The following is a 22,486-nucleotide window of genomic DNA, read 5'->3' as shown; positions in this document are numbered from 1 at the left end:
TATGAATGGTATGCATTGTCTGTATCGCGCACAAGAAACAATACTTTTCACTGTGTCCCAGTACATGTGACAATAATAAATCAAACACTCTGACAACCTGAGACTCCATTTTCAGGTACCCTCTCACGCCCGCCCAACCAACACCACCCCCCCCCACCCTCCCCGACCCTCGCACCCCGACTCACGAGATTCGTCACCCTCCTTCAGGGAGATGCAGCGTCTGATCTTCACCACAGCTTGGGTTCGATTTGTGTGACAGTGTCCAACGTTGCCTTTGTACGCGTAGTTTTTCTCAGTCACCAGGCCTGCGTCGTCACAGGAGAAACATACGTCAGGAGGAATGGTGTGGAGATTAGCTCAGGGGAACGCTTGAGGAGCCTGGGAGGAGAACCTAGGCCCAGGCTGAGGCACTTGGGATAGAACCCAGGCCCAGGGCTGAGGCTCTTGGGATAGAACCCAGGCCCAGGCTGAGGCACTTGGGATAGAACCCAGGCCCAGGGCTGAGGCTCGTGGGGGGAGATCCCAGGCCCAGGCTGAGGCACTTGGGAGAAGAACCCAGGCCCAGGGCTGAGGCACTTGGGAGGAGAACCCAGGCCCAGGCTGAGGCACTTGGGATAGAACCCAGGCCCAGGCTGAGGCACTTGGGAGTAGAACCCAGGCCCAGGCTGAGGCACTTGGGATAGAACCCAGGCCCAGGCTGAGGCACTTGGGAGTAGAACCCAGGCCCAGGCTGAGGCACTTGGGATAGAACCCAGGCCCAGGGCTGAGGCACTTGGGATAGAACCCAGGCCCAGGGCTGAGGCACTTGGGATAGAACCCAGGCCCAGGGCTGAGGCACTTGGGATAGAGCCCAGGCCCAGGGCTGAGGCACTTGGGATAGAACCCAGGCCCAGGCTGAGGCTCTTGGGATAGAACCCAGGCCCAGGGCTGAGGCACTTGGGATAGAACCCAGGCCCAGGGCTGAGGCACTTGGGATAGAACCCAGGCCCAGGGCTGAGGCACTTGGGATAGAACCCAGGCCCAGGCTGAGGCTCGTGGGATAGAACCCAGGCCCAGGCTGAGGCACTTGGGATAGAACCCAGGCCCAGGGCTGAGGCACTTGGGATAGAACCCAGGCCCAGGCTGAGGCTCTTGGGAGTAGAACCCAGGCCCAGGCTGAGGCACTTGGGAGAAGAACCCAGGCCCAGGCTGAGGCACTTGGGAGGAGAACCCAGGCCCAGGCTGAGGCACTTGGGAGGAGAACCCAGGCCCAGGCTGAGGCACTTGGGAGAAGAACCCAGGCCCAGGCTGAGGCACTTGGGATAGAACCCAGGCCCAGGCTGAGGCTCGTGGGATAGAAACCAGGCCCAGGCTGAGGCACTTGGGAGGAGAACCCAGGCCCAGGGCTGAGGCACTTGGGATAGAACCCAGGCCCAGGCTGAGGCTCTTGGGATAGAACCCAGGCCCAGGCTGAGGCTCTTGGGGGGAGAACCCAGGCCCAGGGCTGAGGCACTTGGGATAGAACCCAGGCCCAGGGCTGAGGCACTTGGGATAGAACCCAGGCCCAGGGCTGAGGCACTTGGGATAGAACCCAGGCCCAGGGCTGAGGCACTTGGGATAGAACCCAGGCCCAGGGCTGAGGCTCGTGGGATAGAACCCAGGCCCAGGCTGAGGCTCGTGGGATAGAACCCAGGCCCAGGCTGAGGCACTTGGGATAGAACCCAGGCCCAGGCTGAGGCTCTTGGGAGGAGAACCCAGGCCCAGGCTGAGGCACTTGGGATAGAACCCAGGCCCAGGCTGAGGCTCGTGGGATAGAACCCAGGCCCAGGCTGAGGCACTTGGGAGAAGAACCCAGGCCCAGGGCTGAGGCACTTGGGAGGAGAACCCAGGCCCAGGGCTGAGGCACTTGGGATAGAACCCAGGCCCAGGGCTGAGGCACTTGGGATAGAACCCAGGCCCAGGCTGAGGCGCTTTGGAGGAGAACCCAGGCCCAGGCTGAGGCACTTGGGATAGAACCCAGGCCCAGGCTGAGGCACTTGGGATAGAACCCAGGCCCAGGGCTGAGGCACTTGGGATAGAACCCAGGCCCAGGGCTGAGGCACTTGGGATAGAACCCAGGCCCAGGCCTGAGGCACTTGGGATAGAACCCAGGCCCAGGGCTGAGGCTCGTGGGGGGAGATCCCAGGCCCAGGCTGAGGCACTTGGGAGAAGAACCCAGGCCCAGGCTGAGGCACTTGGGAGGAGAACCCAGGCCCAGGCTGAGGCACTTGGGATAGAACCCAGGCCCAGGCTGAGGCACTTGGGATAGAACCCAGGCCCAGGCTGAGGCACTTGGGATAGAACCCAGGCCCAGGCTGAGGCACTTGGGCTAGAACCCAGGCCCAGGCTGAGGCACTTGGGAGTAGAACCCAGGCCCAGGCTGAGGCACTTGGGAGTAGAACCCAGGCCCAGGCTGAGGCACTTGGGATAGAACCCAGGCCCAGGCTGAGGCACTTGGGAGGAGAACCCAGGCCCAGGCTGAGGCACTTGGGAGGAGAACCCAGGCCCAGGCTGAGGCACTTGGGATAGAACCCAGGCCCAGGGCTGAGGCACTTGGGATAGAACCCAGGCCCAGGGCTGAGGCACTTGGGATAGAACCCAGGCCCAGGGCTGAGGCACTTGGGAGGAGAACCCAGGCCCAGGCTGAGGCTCTTGGGATAGAACCCAGGCCCAGGGCTGAGGCACTTGGGATAGAACCCAGGCCCAGGCTGAGGCACTTGGGGGGAGAACCCAGGCCCAGGGCTGAGGCACTTGGGATAGAACCCAGGCCCAGGGCTGAGGCACTTGGGAGGAGAACCCAGGCCCAGGCTGAGGCTCTTGGGATAGAACCCAGGCCCAGGGCTGAGGCACTTGGGATAGAACCCAGGCCCAGGCTGAGGCACTTGGGGGGAGAACCCAGGCCCAGGCTGAGGCTCGTGGGATAGAACCCAGGCCCAGGCTGAGGCACTTGGGAGTAGAACCCAGGCCCAGGCTGAGGCACTTGGGAGTAGAACCCAGGCCCAGGCTGAGGCACTTGGGAGTAGAACCCAGGCCCAGGCTGAGGCACTTGGGAGTAGAACCCAGGCCCAGGCTGAGGTTCTTGGGATAGAACCCAGGCCCAGGCTGAGGCTCTTGGGAGGAGAACCCAGGCCCAGGGCTGAGGCACTTGGGATAGAACCCAGGCCCAGGCTGAGGCACTTGGGGGGAGAACCCAGGCCCAGGCTGAGGCTCTTGGGAGGAGAACCCAGGCCCAGGGCTGAGGCACTTGGGATAGAACCCAGGCCCAGGCTGAGGCTCTTGGGAGGAGAACCCAGGCCCAGGGCTGAGGCACTTGGGAGTAGAACCCAGGCCCAGGCTGAGGCACTTGGGGGGAGAACCCAGGCCCAGGCTGAGGCACTTGGGATAGAACCCAGGCCCAGGCTGAGGCGCTTGGGAGTAGAACCCAGGCCCAGGCTGAGGCACTTGGGAGTAGAACCCAGGCCCAGGCTGAGGCACTTGGGAGTAGAACCCAGGCCCAGGCTGAGGCACTTGGGAGTAGAACCCAGGCCCAGGCTGAGGCACTTGGGAGTAGAACCCAGGCCCAGGCTGCGGCTCTTGGGGGGAGAACCCAGGCCCAGGCTGAGGCTCTTGGGGGGAGAACCCAGGCCCCGGGACTGAGATGGTTAACGGTTGGGGCCTTGGGGAATCTTGTTGATCCAGGGGTGCGGGTACAGAGTTCCACAACAGTGGCATCACAAGGTGGCGGAGAAGGCCTTTGGCACACTCGCCTCCATCTGCAGAGCCGGGACATCGTGCACTTTTTCCCTACTGACGTTTGGGACTTGGCCATCGCGGGGCGGGGCCCAGCGTTTATAGCCCGTCCCTCATTGGAGGGGCAGTTGAGAGTCACCCACATTGGCTCTGGGAGTCATGTGTAGGCCAGACCCCGGGGGTAAGGACGGCAGATTTCCTTCCCTAAAGGGTGGGTTTTCCCGTCATCCATAGATCCTTAATCCCAGATATTTTCTTCATTGAATTCAAATTTGGCTGTGGCGGGATTCGATCCCGGGTCCCCCGGAACGTTAGCTGGATTTCTGGATTAGTAAACTAGAGATAACACCACATGGCCATCTCCTCGTGGCTACAAAGTCATTGGTGTGGCTACATTTGGAGTACATGTACAAATTTAGCCTCCCTTATAGGGGGGATATTATTAAACTGGAATAGGGGGCAGTTGGGTGCTTAGAGTTAACTAAGGAGAGGCCTCAACCGAGTGGTATTATCGCTAGATTACTAATCCAGAAACTCAGCTAATGTTCTGTGGAACCCAGGTTCGAATCCCGCCGCAGCACGGGGTTAGATACAGAGTAAAGCTCCCTCTACACCGTCCCCCCATCAAACACTCCCAGGACAGGTACAGCACGGGGTTAGATACAGAGTAAAACTCCCTCTACACTGTACCCCCATCAAACACTCCCAGGACAGGTACAGCACGGGGTTAGATACAGAGTAAAGCTCCCTCTACACCGTCCCCCCATCAAACACTCCCAGGACAGGTACAGCACGGGGTTAGATACAGAGTAAAACTCCCTCTACACTGTCCCCCCATCAAACACTCCCAGGACAGGTACAGCACGGGGTTAGATACAGAGTAAAGCTCCCTCTACACTGTCCCCCCATCAAACACTCCCAGGACAGGGACAGCACAGGGTTAGATACAGAGTAAAGCTCCCTCTACACTGTCCCCCAATCAAACACTCCCAGGACAGGTACAGCACGGGGTTAGATACAGAGTAAAGCTCCCTCTACACTGTCCCCCAATCAAACACTCCCAGGACAGGGACAGCACGGGGTTAGATACAGAGTAAAGCTCCCTCTACACTGTCCCCCCATCAAACACTCCCAGGACAGGTACAGCACGGGGTTAGATACAGAGTAAAGCTCCCTCTACACTGTCCCCCCATCAAACACTCCCAGGACAGGTACAGCATGGGGTTAGATACAGAGTAAAGCTCCCTCTACACTGTCCCCCCATCAAACACTCCCAGGACAGGTACAGCACAGGGTTAGATACAGAGTAAAGCTCCCTCTACACTGTCCCCCCATCAAACACTCCCAGGACAGGTACAGCACGGGGTTAGATACAGAGTAAAGCTCCCTCTACACTGTCCCCCCATCAAACACTCCCAGGACAGGTACAGCACGGGGTTAGATACAGAGTAAAGCTCCCTCTACACTGTCCCCCCCATCAAACACTCCCAGGACAGGTACAGCACGGGGTTAGATACAGAGTAAAGCTCCCTCTACACTGTCCCCCCATCAAACACTCCCAGTACAAGAGCGGGAATGGACTTCTGAGGCACTGGTCAGACCCCATTTGGAGGGTCGCGAGCGGCTTTGGGTCCCCGTATCGAAGGAAGGGTGTGCCGGAGAGGGGGTCCAGAAGAGACTCAGCAGAACCAGATCCCGGGGAGTATCAGAGCGTGACGAATGAGGAAGGGTTGAGGACTCTGGATCTCTCCTCGATGGAGTTTAGAAGGATGGGGGGGGGGTGGGGGGGGATCTCATCGAAACTTCCAGAAAGGCCTGGGATACAGTGGACACGGGGATGATGTTCCCATGAGTCGGAGAGACTGGGATCCGAGGGCCCGGCCTCAGAGTAAAGGGACAACCCTTTAGAACCGAGATGGGGAGGGATTTCTTCAGCTGGAGGGTTTGGAGGGGGTGAATCTGCGGAACTCGTTGCCACAGAGGAGGCCGGGTCACTGAGTGTATCGGAGACAGGGATAGATAGGATACGAATCCCGGCTCGGGTCACCGTCTGTGCGGAGACTGCATGTGCTCCCCGTGTCTGCGTGGGTTTCCTCCCACTGTCTGTAAGACGGGCTGGCGAGATGCACCGACCCGAACAGGAGCCGGTGGATGGCCGACTAGGGGATTTTTCCCACTGTAACTTCATTGCGGTGTTAATGTCAGCCTGACTTGCGACACTGATAAATAAAGTTTTAAACATTTACTCACCATTTTTGACAACACTCTCCAAAGCTCGATCAATATATCCGCATGAACAGTTACCAGCGCCCGAACAGTCAAGCAGTTCTACAGAAACAGAATAAGGCACGGAAAAATATATCACAACACTCCCAGGACAGGTACAGCACGGGGTTAGATACAGAGTAAAGCTCCCTCTACACTGTCCCCCCCATCAAACACTCCCAGGACAGGTACAGCACGGGGTTAGATACAGAGTAAAGCTCCCTCTACACTGTCCCCCCCATCAAACACTCCCAGGACAGGTACAGCACGGGGTTAGATACAGAGTAAAGCTCCCTCTACACTGTCCCCCATCAAACACTCCCAGGGCAGGTACAGCACGGGGTTAGATACAGAGTAAAGCTCCCTCTACACTGTCCCCCCATCAAACACTCCCAGGACAGGTACAGCACGGGGTTAGATACAGAGTAAAGCTCCCTCTACACTGTCCCCCATCAAACACTCCCAGGGCAGGTACAGCACGGGGTTAGATACAGAGTAAAGCTCCCTCTACACTGTCCCCCCATCAAACACTCCCAGGACAGGTACAGCACGGGGTTAGATACAGAGTAAAGCTCCCGCTACACTGTCCCCCCCATCAAACACTCCCAGGACAGGTACAGCACGGGGTTAGATACAGAGTAAAGCTCCCTCTACACTGTCCCCCCATCAAACACTCCCAGGACAGGTACAGCACGGGGTTAGATACAGAGTAAAGCTCCCTCTACACTGTCCCCTCATCAAACACTCCCAGGACAGGTACAGCACGGGGTTAGATACAGAGTAAAGCTCCCTCTACACTGTCCCCCCATCAAACACTCCCAGGACAGGTACAGCACGGGGTTAGATACAGAGTAAAGCTCCCTCTACACTGTCCCCCCATCAAACACTCCCAGGACAGGTACAGCACGGGGTTAGATACAGAGTAAAGCTCCCTCTACACTGTCCCCCCATCAAACACTCCCAGGACAGGTACAGCACGGGGTTAGATACAGAGTAAAGCTCCCTCTACACTGTCCCCCATCAAACACTCCCAGGACAGGTACAGCACGGGGTTAGATACAGAGTAAAGCTCCCTCTACACTGTCCCCACAAGGGGTCAATCAATAAAATGTACCTACAGTGCAAGTATACCATGGGTGTACCTACACCACACACACACGGGGACTGACTGATGTCCAATCACAATCCTGGAACTCCCTCCCTAACAGCACTGTGGGTGTACCTACCCCACACACACACGGGGGACTGACTGATGTCCAATCAGAATCCTGGAACTCCCTTCCTAACAGCACGGTGGGTGTACCTACCCCACACACAGGGACTGACTGATGTCCAATCACAATCCTGGAACTCCCTCCCTAACAGCACGGTGGGTGTACCTACACCACACACACACGGGGGACTGACCTTGTTTCCGAGACACCTACCTTGAGTGGAGAGGACGGTGAGGTCCCGAGTCTTGATGGCCCACTGAGATTCCACGGTGCTCACCACAGCAAAAGCCCAGCATGCCCTGCAGGTGTTGCCCTGGAGACGGGAGGAAAGGGTTGGGGTGTCGTTACTCCCCCTTTACAACAACAACTGCCACGAGGCCAACCTTCCCAGCATGCCGCGCGGCAAGGCAGGACACCCCGCCGCGCCGAAAACTGCGACCCAATCAGGGGACCCCGTCAGTGCGGGAGGAGGCCACTCGGCCCCAGCGGGTCTGCAGCCGACCGCAATCCCACCCAGGCCCCCTTCCCGTCACCCAACCCCTGCCAATCCCCCAGGCACCATGGCCAATCCACCCTAACCCGCACATCTTTGGACACTAAGGGACAATTTAGCATGGCCAATCCACCTAACCTACACATCTTTGGACACTAAGGGACAATTTAGCATGGCCAATCCACCTAACCTGCACATCTTTGGACACTAAGGGACAATTTAGCATGGCCAATCCACCTAACCTGCACATCTTTGGACACTAAGGGACAATTTAGCATGGCCAATCCACCCTAACCTGCACATCTTTGGACACTAAGGGACAATTTAGCATGGCCAATCCCCCTAACCTGCACATCTTTGGACACTAAGGGACAATTTAGCATGGCCAATCCACCTAACCTGCACATCTTTGGACACTAAGGGGCAATTTAGCATGGCCAATCCACCTAACCTACACATCCTTGGACACTAAGGGACAATTTAGCATGGCCAATCCACCTAACCTGCACATCTTTGGACACTAAGGGGCAATTTAGCATGGCCAATCCACCTAACCTGCACATCTTTGGACACTAAGGGGCAATTTAGCATGGCCAATCCACCTAACCTGCACATCTTTGGACACTAAGGGGCAATTTAGCATGGCCAATCCACCTAACCTGCACATCTTTGGACACTAAGGGACAATTTAACATGGCCAATCCCCCTAACCTACACATCTTTGGACACTAAGGGACAATTTAGCATGGCCAATCCACCCTAACCTGCACATCTTTGGACACTAAGGGACAATTTAGCATGGCCAATCCCCCTAACCTACACATCTTTGGACACTAAGGGACAATTTAGCATGGCCAATCCCCCTAACCTGCACATCTTTGGACACTAAGGGACAATTTAGCATGGCCAATCCACCTAACCTACACATCCTTGGACACTAAGGGACAATTTAGCATGGCCAATCCACCTAACCTGCACATCTTTGGACACTAAGGGGCAATTTAGCATGGCCAATCCACCTAACCTGCACATCTTTGGACACTAAGGGGCAATTTAGCATGGCCAATCCACCTAACCTACACATCTTTGGACACTAAGGGGCAATTTAGCATGGCCAATCCACCCTAACCTGCACATCTTTGGACACTAAGGGGCAATTTAGCATGGCCAATCCACCCTAACCTGCACATCTTTGGACACTAAGGGGCAATTTAGCATGGCCAATCCACCTAACCTGCACATCTTTGGACACTAAGGGACAATTTAGCATGGCCAATCCACCCTAACCTACACATCTTTGTACACTAAGGGACAATTTAGCACGGCCAATCCACCTAACCTGCACATCTTTGGACACTAAGGGACAATATAGCTTGGCCAATCCCCCTAACCTGCACATCTTTGGACACTAAGGGACAATTTAGCATGGCCAATCCCCCTAACCTACACATCTTTGGACACTAAGGGACAATTTAGCATGGCCAATCCACCTAACCTACACATCTTTGGACACTAAGGGACAATTTAGCATGGCCAATCCACCTAACCTGCACATCTTTGGACTGTGGGAGGAAACCGGAGCACCCGGAGGAAACCCACGCAGACACGGGGAGAATGTGCAGACTCCACACAGACAGTGACCCCGAGCCGGGAATCGAACCCGGGTCCCTGGCGCTGTGAGGCAGTGCTGCTAACCCACTGTGCCACCGTATGATGAGAGCAGTGATGCAGTGTGCTGGGTTTTGTGTGATGGGGGAGGTTTGCTGCCTCTGTGTTCTGACTCTCCCCTCTCCCCGAGCCTGTGGTTTGAAGCTCTCAGTTCTTGCCCAGTGTTGCCCCCGTAGCTCAGGCCTTTCCTTCCCCACACAGCGGCACACTGTCAGCTGGTGACGGGTACCTGGTTTTTGACGGCAGTCACTTTATTCTCTCGTCTCCAATCCTTGGTCTCCGGGGGGTTTTTTCCGTTGCTTTGGACGGACACGTCTTGACAGGAGGTGTCTGAGACTGGCTGAACGCTCCCAGACCTGAACTCTTCCTCTGAGGAAAGAAACACAACAAATTAATCCAGCCTCAATCTCTCTGTCTCTGTTTCCCTCTGTGTCTCTGTCTCTCTCTCTGTCTGCCTCTCTCTATCTCTCACTTACTCTCCCTCTCTCTCTCTGTCTCTGCCTCTCTCTATCTCTCTCTCTCTCTGTCTGCCTCTCTCTCTCTCTCTCTCTCTCTCTGCCTCTCTCTATCTCTCTCTCTCTCTCTCTGCCTCTCTCTCTCTCTCTCTCTCTCTCTGCCTCTCTCTATCTCTCTCTCTCTCTCTCTGCCTCTCTCTCTCTCTCTCTCCCTCTCTCTCTGTCCATGTCTCCCTCTCTCTCCGTCCCTCTTTATCTCTCTCTCTCTCTGTCTCTGTTTCCCTCTTTGTCTCTGTCTCTGTCTGCCTCTCTCTATCTCTCTCTCTCTCTGTCTGCCTCTCTCTCTCTCTCTCCCTCTCTCTCTGTCCATGTCTCCCTCTCTCTCCGTCCCTCTTTATCTCTCTCTCTCTCTGTCTCTGTTTCCCTCTTTGTCTCTGTCTCTGTCTGCCTCTCTCTATCTCTCTCTCTCTCTGTCTGCCTCTCTCTCTCTCTCTCCCTCTCTCTCTGTCTCTGTCTCCCTCTCTCTCCGTCCCTCTTTATCTCTCTCTCTCTCTCTCTCTCTGTTTCCCTCTTTGTCTCTGTCTCTGTCTGCCTCTCTCTATCTCTCTCTCACTCTCCCTCTCTCTCTGTCTCTGTCTGCCTCTCCCTCCATCCCTCTTTATCTCTCTCGCTCTGTCTCTCTCTCTGTTTCCCTCTGTGTCTCTGTCTCTGTCTGCCTCTGTCTCTCTCTCTGTCTGTCTCTCTCTCTGTCTCTTTCTCTCTCTGTCACTCTCTCTGTCTATCTCTTTTTCTCTCTGTTTCTCTTTCTGTCTCTCTCTCTCTTTCTCCCTCTCTTTCTCTCTCACTCTCTGCCCCTCTCTCCGTCTTTCCCTCTCTCTCTCGGTCTCTCTTTTTCTCTCTCTCTCTTCCTCTTTCTCAATCTCCCCTTGACTCTCACTCTGTCTCTGTCTCTCTGTCTCTTCCACCACTCCCTGTGGGAGCGAGTCCCACATTCTCCCCCACTCCCTGGGTAAAGAGTAACCCTGAATTCCCGATCGGAATTATTGGTGCACCTTCAGTAACCAGGGATAATAAGATCACTCGTTCTATCATTATCATTCTCAGTAATGGCCCCCATTATCGCAAACCTCCCTGTAATGTCCAATGGTTTGATTATGTTAATCTGGTAACTATCCACACCTACCGAATGGAATCCACCTAACCTACACATCTTTGGACACTAAGGGACAATTTAGCATGGCCAATCCACCTAACCTACACATCTTTGGACACTAAGGGGCAATTTAGCATGGCCAATCTACCTAACCTACACATCTTTGGACACTAAGGGGCAATTTAGCATGGCCAATCCCCCTAACCTGCACATCTTTGGACACTAAAGGACAATTTAGCATGGCCAATCCACCTAACCTACACATCTTTGGACACTAAGGGACAATTTAGCATGGCCAATCCCCCTAACCTGCACATCTTTGGACACTAAGGGGCAATTTAGCATGGCCAATCCACCCTAACCTGCACATCTTTGGACACTAAGGGGCAATTTAGCATGGCCAATCCACCTAACCTGCACATCTTTGGACACTAAGGGACAATTTAGCATGGCCAATCCACCTAACCTACACATCTTTGGACACTAAGGGGCAATTTAGCATGGCCAATCCACCTAACCTGCACATCTTTGGACACTAAAGGACAATTTAGCATGGCCAATCCACCTAACCTACACATCTTTGGACACTAAGGGACAATTTAGCATGGCCAATCCCCCTAACCTGCACATCTTTGGACACTAAGGGACAATTTAGCATGGCCAATCCACCTAACCTGCACATCTTTGGACACTAAGGGGGAATTTAGCATGGCCAATCCACCCTAAACTGCACATCTTTGGACACTAAGAGGCAATTTAGCATGGCCAATCCACCTAACCTATACATCTTTGGACACTAAGGGACAATTTAGCATGGCCAATTCACCTAACCTACACATCTTTGGACACTAAGGGGCAACTTAGCATGGCCAATCCACCCTAACCTGCACATCTTTGGACACTAAGGGACAATTTAGCATGGCCAATCCACCTAACCTATACATCTTTGGACACTAAGGGACAATTTAGCATGGCCAATCCACCTAACCTATACATCTTTGGACACTAAGGGGCAATTTAGCATGACCAATCCACCTAACCTGCACATCTTTGGACACTAAGGGACAATTTAGCATGGCCAATCCACCTAACCTGCACATCTTTGGACACTAAGGGACAATTTAGCATGGCCAATCCACCTAACCTATACATCTTTGGACACTAAGGGACAATTTAGCATGGCCAATCCACCTAACCTACACATCTTTGGACACTAAGGGACAATTTAGCATGGCCAATCCACCTAACCTGAACATCTTTGGACACTAAGGACAATTTAGCATGGCCAATCCACCTAACCTACACATCTTTGGACACTAAAGGACAATTTAGCATGGCCAATCCACCTAACCTGCACATCTTTGGACAGTGGGAGGAAAGTGGAGGAAACCCATGCAGACATGAGGAGAATGTGCAAACTCCACACAGACAGTGACCCGAGCTGGGAATCGAACCCAGGATCTGTGGAACAGTGGTGCTAACCCGCTGAGCTACCGTGCCACGCTGGAGTGTTATGGTAAGGCTATATTAGGCATTGGTGATGCCGAATTTAGAGTATTGTGTCCAGTTTTAGAACATAAGAACATAAGAAATAGGAGCAGGAGTAGGCCATCTGGCCCTTCGAGCCTGCCCCGCCATTCAATAAGATCATGGCTGATCTGTCGTGGCTCAGTTCCACATTCCCGCCCTCTCCCCATAACCCTTAATCCCCTCTCTTATCAAAAACCCATCAACCCGCTTCTTAAAAATATTTAGCGAGGCAGCCTCCACCACTTCAACGGGCAGAGAATTCCAGAGATTCACCACCCTTTGAGTGAAGAAGTTCCTCCTCAACTCCGTTCTGAACCGCCCCCCCTTTATCTTGAGGCTGTGCCCCCTAGTCCTACTGTCTTTTTTGAGCGGGAAGAGTCTCTCCACCTCTATCCTATCCATCCCATTCATCATCTTATACGTCCCAATGAGATCTCCCCTCATTCTTCTAAACTCTAACGAGTACAAGCCTAGTTTATTCAGCCTCTCCTCATAGCTCAACCCCCTCAACTCCGGTATCAGCCTAGTAAACCTCCTCTGCACTCCCTCCAAGGCCAAAATATCCTTGCGTAAGTACGGCGACCAAAACTGCACACAGTACTCCAGCTGCGGCCTCACCAATGCCCTATACAGCCGCAGCAAGACCTCCCTACTTTTATATTCAATCCCCCTCGCTATGAAGGCCAGCATCCCATTCGCCTTCCTGACCACCTGCTGCACCTGCAGGCTGGGTTTTTGCGACTCATGCACAAGGACCCCGAGGTCCCTCTGCACCGTCGCCGTTTTGGTCACCTAATTCCAGGAAGGACGTAAATAAGGTTGAAAGAGAAGGTTCACCAGGATGTTGCCAGGACTTGAGAAGCTGAGAGAGAGATCGAACAGGTTAGGACTGGAGAAAAATGAGGGAGAGATTTGATAGAGGTGCATAAGATGAGATTGGCATAGATAGCGTGAATGCTTTTTCCACTGAGGTTAAGGGGAGAAAGAACGCCAGAGGGTGTGGGTTAAGGGGAAAAGTTTAAAGGGAATATTAGGGGGGGCTTCTTCACGCAGAGAGGGGTGGGAGTGTGGAACGAGCTGCCGGATAAACGCGGGGTCACTTTTAAGAAAACTTGGATGGGTTCATGGATGAGAGGGGGGTAGAGGGATAGGGTCCAAGTGCAGGTCAGTGGGACTAGACAGAAAAATGGGTCGGCCCAGACAAGGAGGGCCTGTTTCTGAGCTGTAATGTTCTACGGTTCTATAGTTCTATCCCCCCATGAGAAGTTGGGAATATGAAGTATTGGGAGAGCGGTGGATACGAGGGAGGGACACAAAAGGGTCTGGAGGGTGTTTCACCCAGAGTGCCTGGAACTGGGGGGTAGTAGTGGAGGCGGGTACAATTTTAGAAAGCGTTTAGACAGTTAGACGGGTAAGGGAGAGGGATACGGGCCCAAGGTGGGCTAGTTTAGGGGTTTAATTAGGGGGTAGCATGGACAAGTTGGGCCGAATGGCCTGTTCCCCCTGCTGTAAATTTCTATAAATACCGGACGGGCAACCAATCCCCCGCCAAAACGAGGAGGTAACACGAAGTTTAACACATTAGCACCCCCCCCCCACCCCGCAAACCCCGCACCATCGCTGGCGTTGGCAGGCGGCTACCTGAGAGGTCGCTGAACTTGGTGACCCCGTACTGCGCCGTCCCGCTGTCCTCCTCCTGAAGCTTCCGGGCCTTCTCCATGTTCTCCGCGAAGGTCTTGAAACGGCGGGCCTCTTCTGGGGAGAAAAGTTTGAGCAACGCAAACGGTCAGGCCCAACGGAGGAAGCCGTCGGCGCTGGCGCTGAGGGCCTCCGGCTTTTGGGGGAAGGGGGCGCCGTGACGGACGATGGGGGGGGGTAGAAATAGCGGGATTTCTCCCCATTTTTCCGCCAGATTTCTCCGTCAGCCCCCCCGTTGAGTGGGAAAATGGCGCCTTGGTTAGGCTCCAAAGTCGGCGGGGGGCGGTGGTGGGCACCGTGTGCATGGGGAGGCGATAGACCCGTGGGATTATCTCTAGGCTACTCATCCAGGAACTCATCCCAACACCTTGGTGGGACCCAGGTTCGAATCCAGCCACGGCAGAATCAACCCAGCACGGGAAACAGGCCCTTCGGCCCAACGAGCCTGGGCCCGCCATTTCAACACCCCCCCTCTCCCACCCCTTGTCTACGCCCACCGCCCTCCCCGTTGGAAACCAGGTTGGAAAAAGGCCAATTTAGGGACAATTTGGTCCACCAATCTTTGGGGTGCCGGGTGGGGGAGGGCGCGAAATTGGAGGAAACCCACGCAGGCACGGGGAGAATGCGCCAACTCCCCGCACAGACACCGGTCCAAATCCATGTGTCTGCACAGCTAGCAGTGATAGTCACTGAGCTGTCGTCTTGCCCAGTATCTGGTCCAGTTTAGGCACACACTAACGACATGAAGCACTAGGCCAATCTCGGACAACCAAGAGTAGCCCAAGTACGACCCATCGCGTGTATGCCCCTCGTTGGACAACAAGGCGGACTGAATTAAAACCTGTGAATTAAAAGAGAAAAACTTTATTATCATACCATATCCATTTACATTACCAGGGACGCCCCAATGCTACTGAACCTTATTTAAAACAATCTCCTATATCTACCCATCTCCAACTCACTCATGTGCCTGTCGAAGTTACTCTTCAACAACTCCAGCATGTTTGCCTCCACCACCTTACTTGGCAGAGCATTCCATACCCCCACTACCCTCTGTGTGAAAAACCTCCCTCTAATATCTGTGTTGTGCCTCTCCCCCCTCACCTTAAGTCCATGGCCCCTTGTCCTACGTGTCTCTATTATAGGAAATAGCTTACCTCTGTTTACTCTATCTATACCCTTCATAATCTTATATACCTCTATTAGATCCCCCCCTCAGTCGCCGTCTTTCAAGGGAAAAGAGCCCCAATTTCTCCAACCTTTCCTCATACCCCAGTCCTTCCATACCAGGGCAACATCCGGGTAAACCTCCTCTGCGCTCTCTCCAGAGTCTCCACGTCCTTCCGGTAGTAAGGCGACCAGAACTGGACGCGGTACTCCAAATGCGGGGAGAACGGGAATGAGGAACTCTGGCTCCAGTTGCCGGGGGTTTTGGTGAGGCAGCATCTCTACACTTTGCCGTCTCCCTGTTCCGGGAGGGAGTTACCTATATTGGAGGCCATTAGAGTGAAGGATCGCTCTCTGGGGTGAGAGTGAGGGTGACGGGGGAGGTTTGGAGGTAAGGGGGGGGTGGTGAGGAGGAGGGTGAGTGTCCCATGAGGAGAGTCCGCCTCAATGGGGGTGGTGGGGGGGGAGGGGTTGCGAAACTCTCCGAAATTTCGGAGAGTGAGAGGCAAAGAGGATGAAATCCGATTGGATTCTGAGGGGGGGGGGGGTTTGGGTGGGTGGAGGGAGGTGGGGGTGGGGGGTTTGGATAGGGCAGGACGCTGAGGGACATCTCCCCCACAACCCCCTCAATCTCTGACGCCCAACTGGAAACAAGCCAAATTTGTACCGATCTCTCCTCATTGACAACTCCCTCCAAATCCCATCCGCGTTCCCCTGGAAAACTTTTCCGAAACCTCTCCCAAACCTTCCCCGTCCTTCTGGTGGTGTGGCGACCATAGAAAGCATCCTTTCTGGTTGTATCACAGCTCGGTCTGGGCTCCTGCTCTGCCCAAGATCGCAAGGAACTACAAAATGTAGCCCCAATCCCATCACACAAACCAGCCTCCCATCCATTGACTCCGTCTACACTTCCCGCTGCCTCAGGGAAAAGCAGCCGGCATAATCAAGGATCCCCCCCCCACACACCCCGGACATTCTCTCTTCCACCTTCTTCCGTCGGGAAAAAGATACAAAAGTCTGAGGTCCCGTACCGACCGACTCAAGAACAGCTTCTTCCCTGCTGCTGTCAGACTTTTGAATGGATCTACCTCGCATTAAGCTGATCTTTCTCTACACCCTCGCTGTGACTGTAACACTACATTCTGCACCCTCTCCTTTCCTTCTCTATGAGCAGTATGCTTTGTCTGTATAGTGCACAAGAAACAATACTTTTCACTGTATCCCAATACGTGTGACAATAATAAATCAAATCAAATATTAAGCTGATCTTTCTCTACACCCTCGCTGTTACTGTAACACTACATTCTGTACCCCCTCCTTTCCTTCTCCTCTATGTACTCTATGAACGGTATGCTTTGTCTGTATAGCGCGCAAGAAACAATACTTTTCACTGTATCCCAATACATGTGACAATAATAAATCAAATCAAATATTAATTTGATCTTTCTCTACACCCTCACTGTGACTGTAAACCTACATTCTGCACCTTTCCTTCTCTATGAATGGTATGCATTGTCTGTACAGCGCGCAAGAAACAATACTTTTCACTGTATCCCAATACATGTGACAATAATAAATCAAATCAAATATTAAGCTGATCTTTCTCTACACCCTCGCTGTGACTGTAACACTACATTCTGCACCCTCTCCTTTCCTTCTCTATGAACAGTATGCTTTGTCTGTACAGTGCGCAAGAAACAATACTTTTCACTGTATCCCAGTATGTGTGACAATAATAACTCAAATCAAATCCCAAATCAAATTAAGACACCAAATGTGGCCAAACTAATTTTCTATAAAACTGCAACATGACTTGCCAATTTTGCTACTCTGTGCCCTGACCGATGAAGGCAAGCGTGCCGTGTGCCTTCATGGTCACCTTACCCGCGTGTGTTGCCACTATCAGGAGACCGGGACCCTGTACGCCCGGATCCCTCTGTATCGTAATATCCCTAAGGATTCTACCATCCATTGTACATTTCTCTCAAGCATTTGACTTGCTCGAACAGCGCGGAGCCAGTGGGGGGGGGGTAGTGAGGGCCTGAATGGCCACCCGCTGACCCCTGAAAGCGGCGTGGCAGCGAGGTCAAAGGTCAGACTAAGGCTAGAGGCTAACTCTTACCTTCCTTGTCCTTGTAGACCTTGCCATATTGTTTCATGAAGCTACGAAACTTGAGTTCCACCTCCATCTGAAAGAGAGAATGGGGAGGGGAGAGGTTTAATCGCGAGGTTCGCACCCCGCTCCCGCACCCCCCCCGACTGTAAATACTTTAAGATTTATTTTATTAGCGTCACAAGTATTCTTACATTAACACCTCAATGAAGTTACTGTGAAAATCCCCTGGTTGCCACACTCTGGTGCCTGTTTGGATACACAAAGGGGCAATTTAGCATGGCCAATCCACCTAACCTGCACATCTTTGGACACTAAGGGACAATTTAGCATGGCCAATCCACCTAACCTGCACATCTTTGGACACTAAGGGGCAATTTAGCATGGCCAATCCACCTAACCTGCACATCTTTGGACACTAAGGGACAATTTAGCATGGCCAACCCACCTAACCTGCACATCTTTGGACACTAAGGGACAATTTAGCATGGCCAATCCACCTAACCCGCACATCTTTGGACACTAAGGGGCAATTTAGCATGGCCAATCCCCCTAACCCGCACATCTTTGGACACTAAGGGGCAATTTAGCATGGCCAACCCACCTAACCTGCACATCTTTGGACACTAAGGGACAATTTAGCATGGCCAATCCACCTAACCCGCACATCTTTGGACACTAAGGGGCAATTTAGCATGGCCAACCCACCTAACCTGCACATCTTTGGACACTAAGGGACAATTTAGCACGGCCAATCCACCTAACCTGCACATCTTTGGACACTAAGGGACAATTTAGCATGGCCAACCCACCTAACCTGCACATCTTTGGACACTAAGGGACAATTTAGCACGGCCAATCCACCTAACCTGCACATCTTTGGACACTAAGGGACAATTCAGCATGGCCAATCCACCTAATGTACACATCTTTGGACACTAAGGGACAATTTAGCATGGCCAATCCACCTAACCCGCACATCTTTGGACACTAAGGGACAATTTAGCATGGCCAATCCACCTAACCCGCACATCTTTGGACACTAAGGGACAATTTAGCATGGCCAATCCACCTAACCCGCACATCTTTGGACACTAAGGGACAATTTAGCATGGCCAATCCACCTAACCCGCACATCTTTGGACACTAAGGGACAATTTAGCATGGCCAATCCACCTAACCTGCACATCTTTGGACACTAAGGGGCAATTTAGCATGGCCAATCCACCTAACCTGCACATCTTTGGACACTAAGGGGCAATTTAGCATGGCCAATCCACCTAACGTACACATCTTTGGACACTAAGGGACAATTTAGCATGGCCAATCCACCTAACCCGCACATCTTTGGATACCAAGGGACAATTTAGCATGGCCAATCCACCTAACCTGCACATCTTTGGACACTAAGGGACAATTTAGCATGGCCAATCCACCTAACCTGCACATCTTTGGACACTAAGGGGCAATTTAGCATGGCCAATCCACCTAACCTACATATCTTTGGACACTAAGGGGCAATTTAGCATGGCCAATCCACCTAACCTGCACATCTTTGGACACTAAGGGACAATTTAGCATGGCCAATCCACCTAACCTGCACATCTTTGGACACTAAGGGGCAATTTAGCATGGCCAATCCACCCAACCTGCACATCTTTGGACACTAAGGGGCAATTTAGCATGGCCAATCCACCTAACCTGCACATCTTTGGACGCTAAGGGGCAATTTAGCATGGCCAATCCACCTAACCTACACATCTTTGGACACTAAGGGGCAATTTAGCATGGTCAATCCACCCAACCTGCACATCTTTGGACACTAAGGGGCAATTTAGCACGGCCAATCCACCTAACCTGCACATCTTTGGACACTAAGGGGCAATTTAGCACGGCCAATCCACCTAACCTGCACATCTTTTGGACACTAAGGGACAATTTAGCACAGCCAATCCGCCCTAACCTGCACATCTTTGGACACTAAGGGGCAATTTAGCATGGCCAATCCACCTAACCTGCACATCTTTGGACACTAAGGGGCAATTTAGCATGGCCAATCCACCCTAACCTACATATATTTCAGACTGTGGGAGGAAACCGGAGCACCCGAGGGAAACCCATGCAGACACGGGGAGAATGTGCAGTCTCCACAGAGACAGTCACCCCAGCTGGGAATCGAACCCGGGTCCCGGACGATCCGAGGCAGCAGTGCCAACCCACTGCGCCACCCAAAAGCTCACGAAAAACCCTCCTGTAGGGGAGGCAGGCTAGAAATATAGAAACCGCAAGCAGGAGGAGGCCATTCGGCCCTTCCAGTCCTGCTCCACCATTCATTTTGATCATCAAATTCAAATTCCTGATCCTCCCGCACCCCAATATCCCTCGATCCCTTTAGCCCCCCAGAGCGATATCTAATTCCTTCCTGAAATCCCACAACGTTTTGGCCCCAACTACTTTCTGTGGGAGTGAATCCCACCGCTCTCTGGGTGACGGAATCTCTCCTCAACTCAGTCCTAAAAGATTTACCCCCTTATCCTCAAACTATCACCCCCCCCCTCCCTCGTTGTGGACCCCCCTACCTTTTGGGGAAAAGATATTGACTATCTAGCTGATCTGTGCCCCTGGTTATTTTACAGACCTCTATAAGGTCACCCCTCTACACTCCAGAGAATCCCAGGATATCCAGCCTCTCGGGGAACCCTCCAGGGCAAAAAAGGAGGCCATTCCTCCCATCGAACCTGCACCAACCACCATCCCGCCCAGCCCCTAACTCTGTAAAACCCTTGCATGTGCCATAGCGAGTCCTCCGACACTAAGGGATGACTTATCGCACCTAACCAGCGCGTCTTTGGAGGGTGGGGAGGAAACCGGAGCACCGGGAGGAAACCCACGCAGACACGGGGAGAATGCGCAACCGCGTCGCCCTTCTGCCCACCCAATAAACCTGCCGGGCTTTAACCTGGTGCGTCCGAGACCTTCTCCCTGTGTTGAGGCCAGTCCAACACTGGCATCTCTCTACGCGCCCAACAGCTAAGCCAGGGGACAACATTCGGGCCACCTCGAGGGAGGGAGGGAGGGAGGGGAGGAGGGGGGTGGGAAGGGGAGGAGGGGGGGGGGGAGGCCCAGGCCCAGACCCACACGGACTTACCCAATCCAGGACCTGGGCGCCCACCCGCTGCCCATCTGCTAGGGGGTGCCCCTGGCTGGGCAAAGCAGCAGAGAGGGCGAGCAGGGGCAAAAGGCAGGAAACCTCCATCGAGCTCGCAAGTGGGGGGGGTGGTTGGTGGCTGATGCAGAGTGTGGCGAACTCAAGGCAGCTGGGACGAGATTTTATAGACAGCTGACTGATGACTCAGCCCCGGAGAGGGTTACAGATCTGCAGGCGATACGCAAGAAACCCACAAGGGGCTTTTGCCTATCGCACCATCTCGTTCCAAAACTCGCAGGTCCCACGACCTCATCTGCAAACGCAGACACTTCTCACCGTCTCCGTTCGCTGAACACAGAAGCCAACAAAATATATTTGATGGGATTCACTCATGTCACAGTTACTGGGGTGCAATAAATTTCTCGCGCACCGCACAGACAAAGCATACCGTTCATAGAGAAGGAAAGGAGAGGGTGCAGAATGTAGTGTTACAGTCACAGCGAGGGTGTAGAGAAAGATCAACGTAATATTTGATTTATTATTGTCACATGTATTGGGACACAGTGAAAAGTATTGTTTCTTGCGCACTATACAGACAAAGCATACCGTTCATAGAGTACATAGGGGAGAAGAAAAAGAGAGGGTGCAGAATGTAGTGTTACAGTCACAGCGAGGGTGTAGAGAAAGATCAACTTAATATTGATTTGATTTATTATTGTCACATGTATTGGGATACAGTGAAAAGTATTGTTTCTTGCGCGCTATACAGACAAAGCATACCATTCATAGAGAAGGAAAGGAGAGGGTGCAGAATGTAGTGTTACAGTCACAGCGAGGGTGGAGAGAAAGATCAGCTTAATACTTGATTTGATTTATTATTGTCACATGTATTGGCATACAGTGAAAAGTATTGTTTCTTGTGTGCTATACAGACAAAGCATACCGTTCATAGAGAAGGAAAGGAGAGGGTGCAGAATGTAGTGTTACAGTCACAGCGAGGGTGTAGAGAAAGATCAGCTTAATACTTGATTTGATTTATTATTGTCACATGTACTGGGATACAGTGAAAAGTATTGTTTCTTGCGCACTATACAGACAAAGCATACCGTTCATAGAGTACATAGGGGAGAAGAAAAAGAGAGGGTGCAGAATGTAGTGTTACAGTCACAGCGAGGGTGTAGAGAAAGATCAGCTTAATATTTGATCTGATTTATTATTGTCACATGAATTGGGACACATACAGACAAAGCATACCATTCATAGAGAAGGAAAGGAGAGGGTGCAGAATGTAGTGTTACAGTCACAGTGAGGGTGTAGAGAAAGATCAACTTCATATTGGATTTGATTTATTATTGTCACATGTACTGGGATACAGTGAAAAATATTGTTTCTTGCGTGCTATACAGACAAAGCATACCATTCATAGAGTACATAGGGGAGAAGAAAAAGAGAGGGTGCAGAATGTAGTGTTACAGTCACAGCGAGGGTGTAGAGAAAGATCAGCTTAATATTTGATTTGATTTATTATTGTCACGTGTACTGGGATACAGTGAAAAGTATTGTTTCTTGTGCGCTGTACAGACAAAGCATACCGTTCATAGAGAAGGAAAGGAGAGGGTGCAGAATGTAGTGTTACAGTCACAGCGAGGGTGTAGAGAAAGATCAACTTAATGCGAGGTAGGTCCATTCAAAAGTCCGACAGCAGCAGGGAAGAAGCTGTTCTTGAGTCGGTCGGTACGGGACCTCAGACTTTTGTATCTTTTTCCCAATGGAAGAAGGTGGAAGAGAGAATGTCCGGGGTGCGTGGCGGGGGGGTGGTCCTTGATTATGCCGGC

At 52.7% G+C, this 22,486-nt stretch overlaps 1 protein-coding gene across 1 annotated transcript; it reads right to left on the bottom strand.

Annotated features, from left to right (window-relative positions):
* Positions 1-123: 123 nt before the first annotated feature.
* On the bottom strand, positions 124-20,759 carry LOC145339864 (cathepsin F-like). The gene is made up of 7 exons (XM_080184397.1): positions 20,652-20,759; positions 17,513-17,579; positions 14,167-14,280; positions 9,617-9,756; positions 7,440-7,539; positions 5,998-6,075; positions 124-305 (listed from the first exon to the last, which is right to left on the bottom strand). Exons 1-7 carry the CDS (start codon positions 20,757-20,759, stop codon positions 124-126), a joined length of 789 nt encoding a protein of 262 aa, XP_080040523.1.
* Between the last annotated feature and the right edge of the window lie 1,727 nt (positions 20,760-22,486).

This window comes from Carcharhinus amblyrhynchos, unplaced genomic scaffold (assembly GCF_965287045.1).
Source record: "Carcharhinus amblyrhynchos unplaced genomic scaffold, sCarAmb.v2.hapA scaffold_711, whole genome shotgun sequence".
Classification (NCBI taxonomy): Eukaryota; Metazoa; Chordata; class Chondrichthyes; order Carcharhiniformes; family Carcharhinidae; genus Carcharhinus; species Carcharhinus amblyrhynchos.
The sequence above is the reverse complement of the archived record's forward strand: the minus strand, read 5'-3'. Positions and strand labels throughout refer to the sequence as shown.

What these genes read in the sequence shown, in the direction of transcription:
- LOC145339864 (XM_080184397.1), bottom strand. Translation starts at nt 20,759, where the DNA reads ATGGAGGTTTCCTGCCTTTTGCCCCTGCTCGCCCTCTCTGCTGCTTTG. An exon ending in TGACTGCCGTCAAAAACCAG is followed by an intron (nt 7,540 to 9,616) that starts GTACCCGTCACC and finishes TCCCGTCTCCAG; the next exon opens with GGCAACACCTGCAGGGCATG. An exon ending in GGAGAGTGTTGTCAAAAATG is followed by an intron (nt 306 to 5,997) that starts GTGAGTAAATGT and finishes GTGACGACGCAG; the next exon opens with GCCTGGTGACTGAGAAAAAC.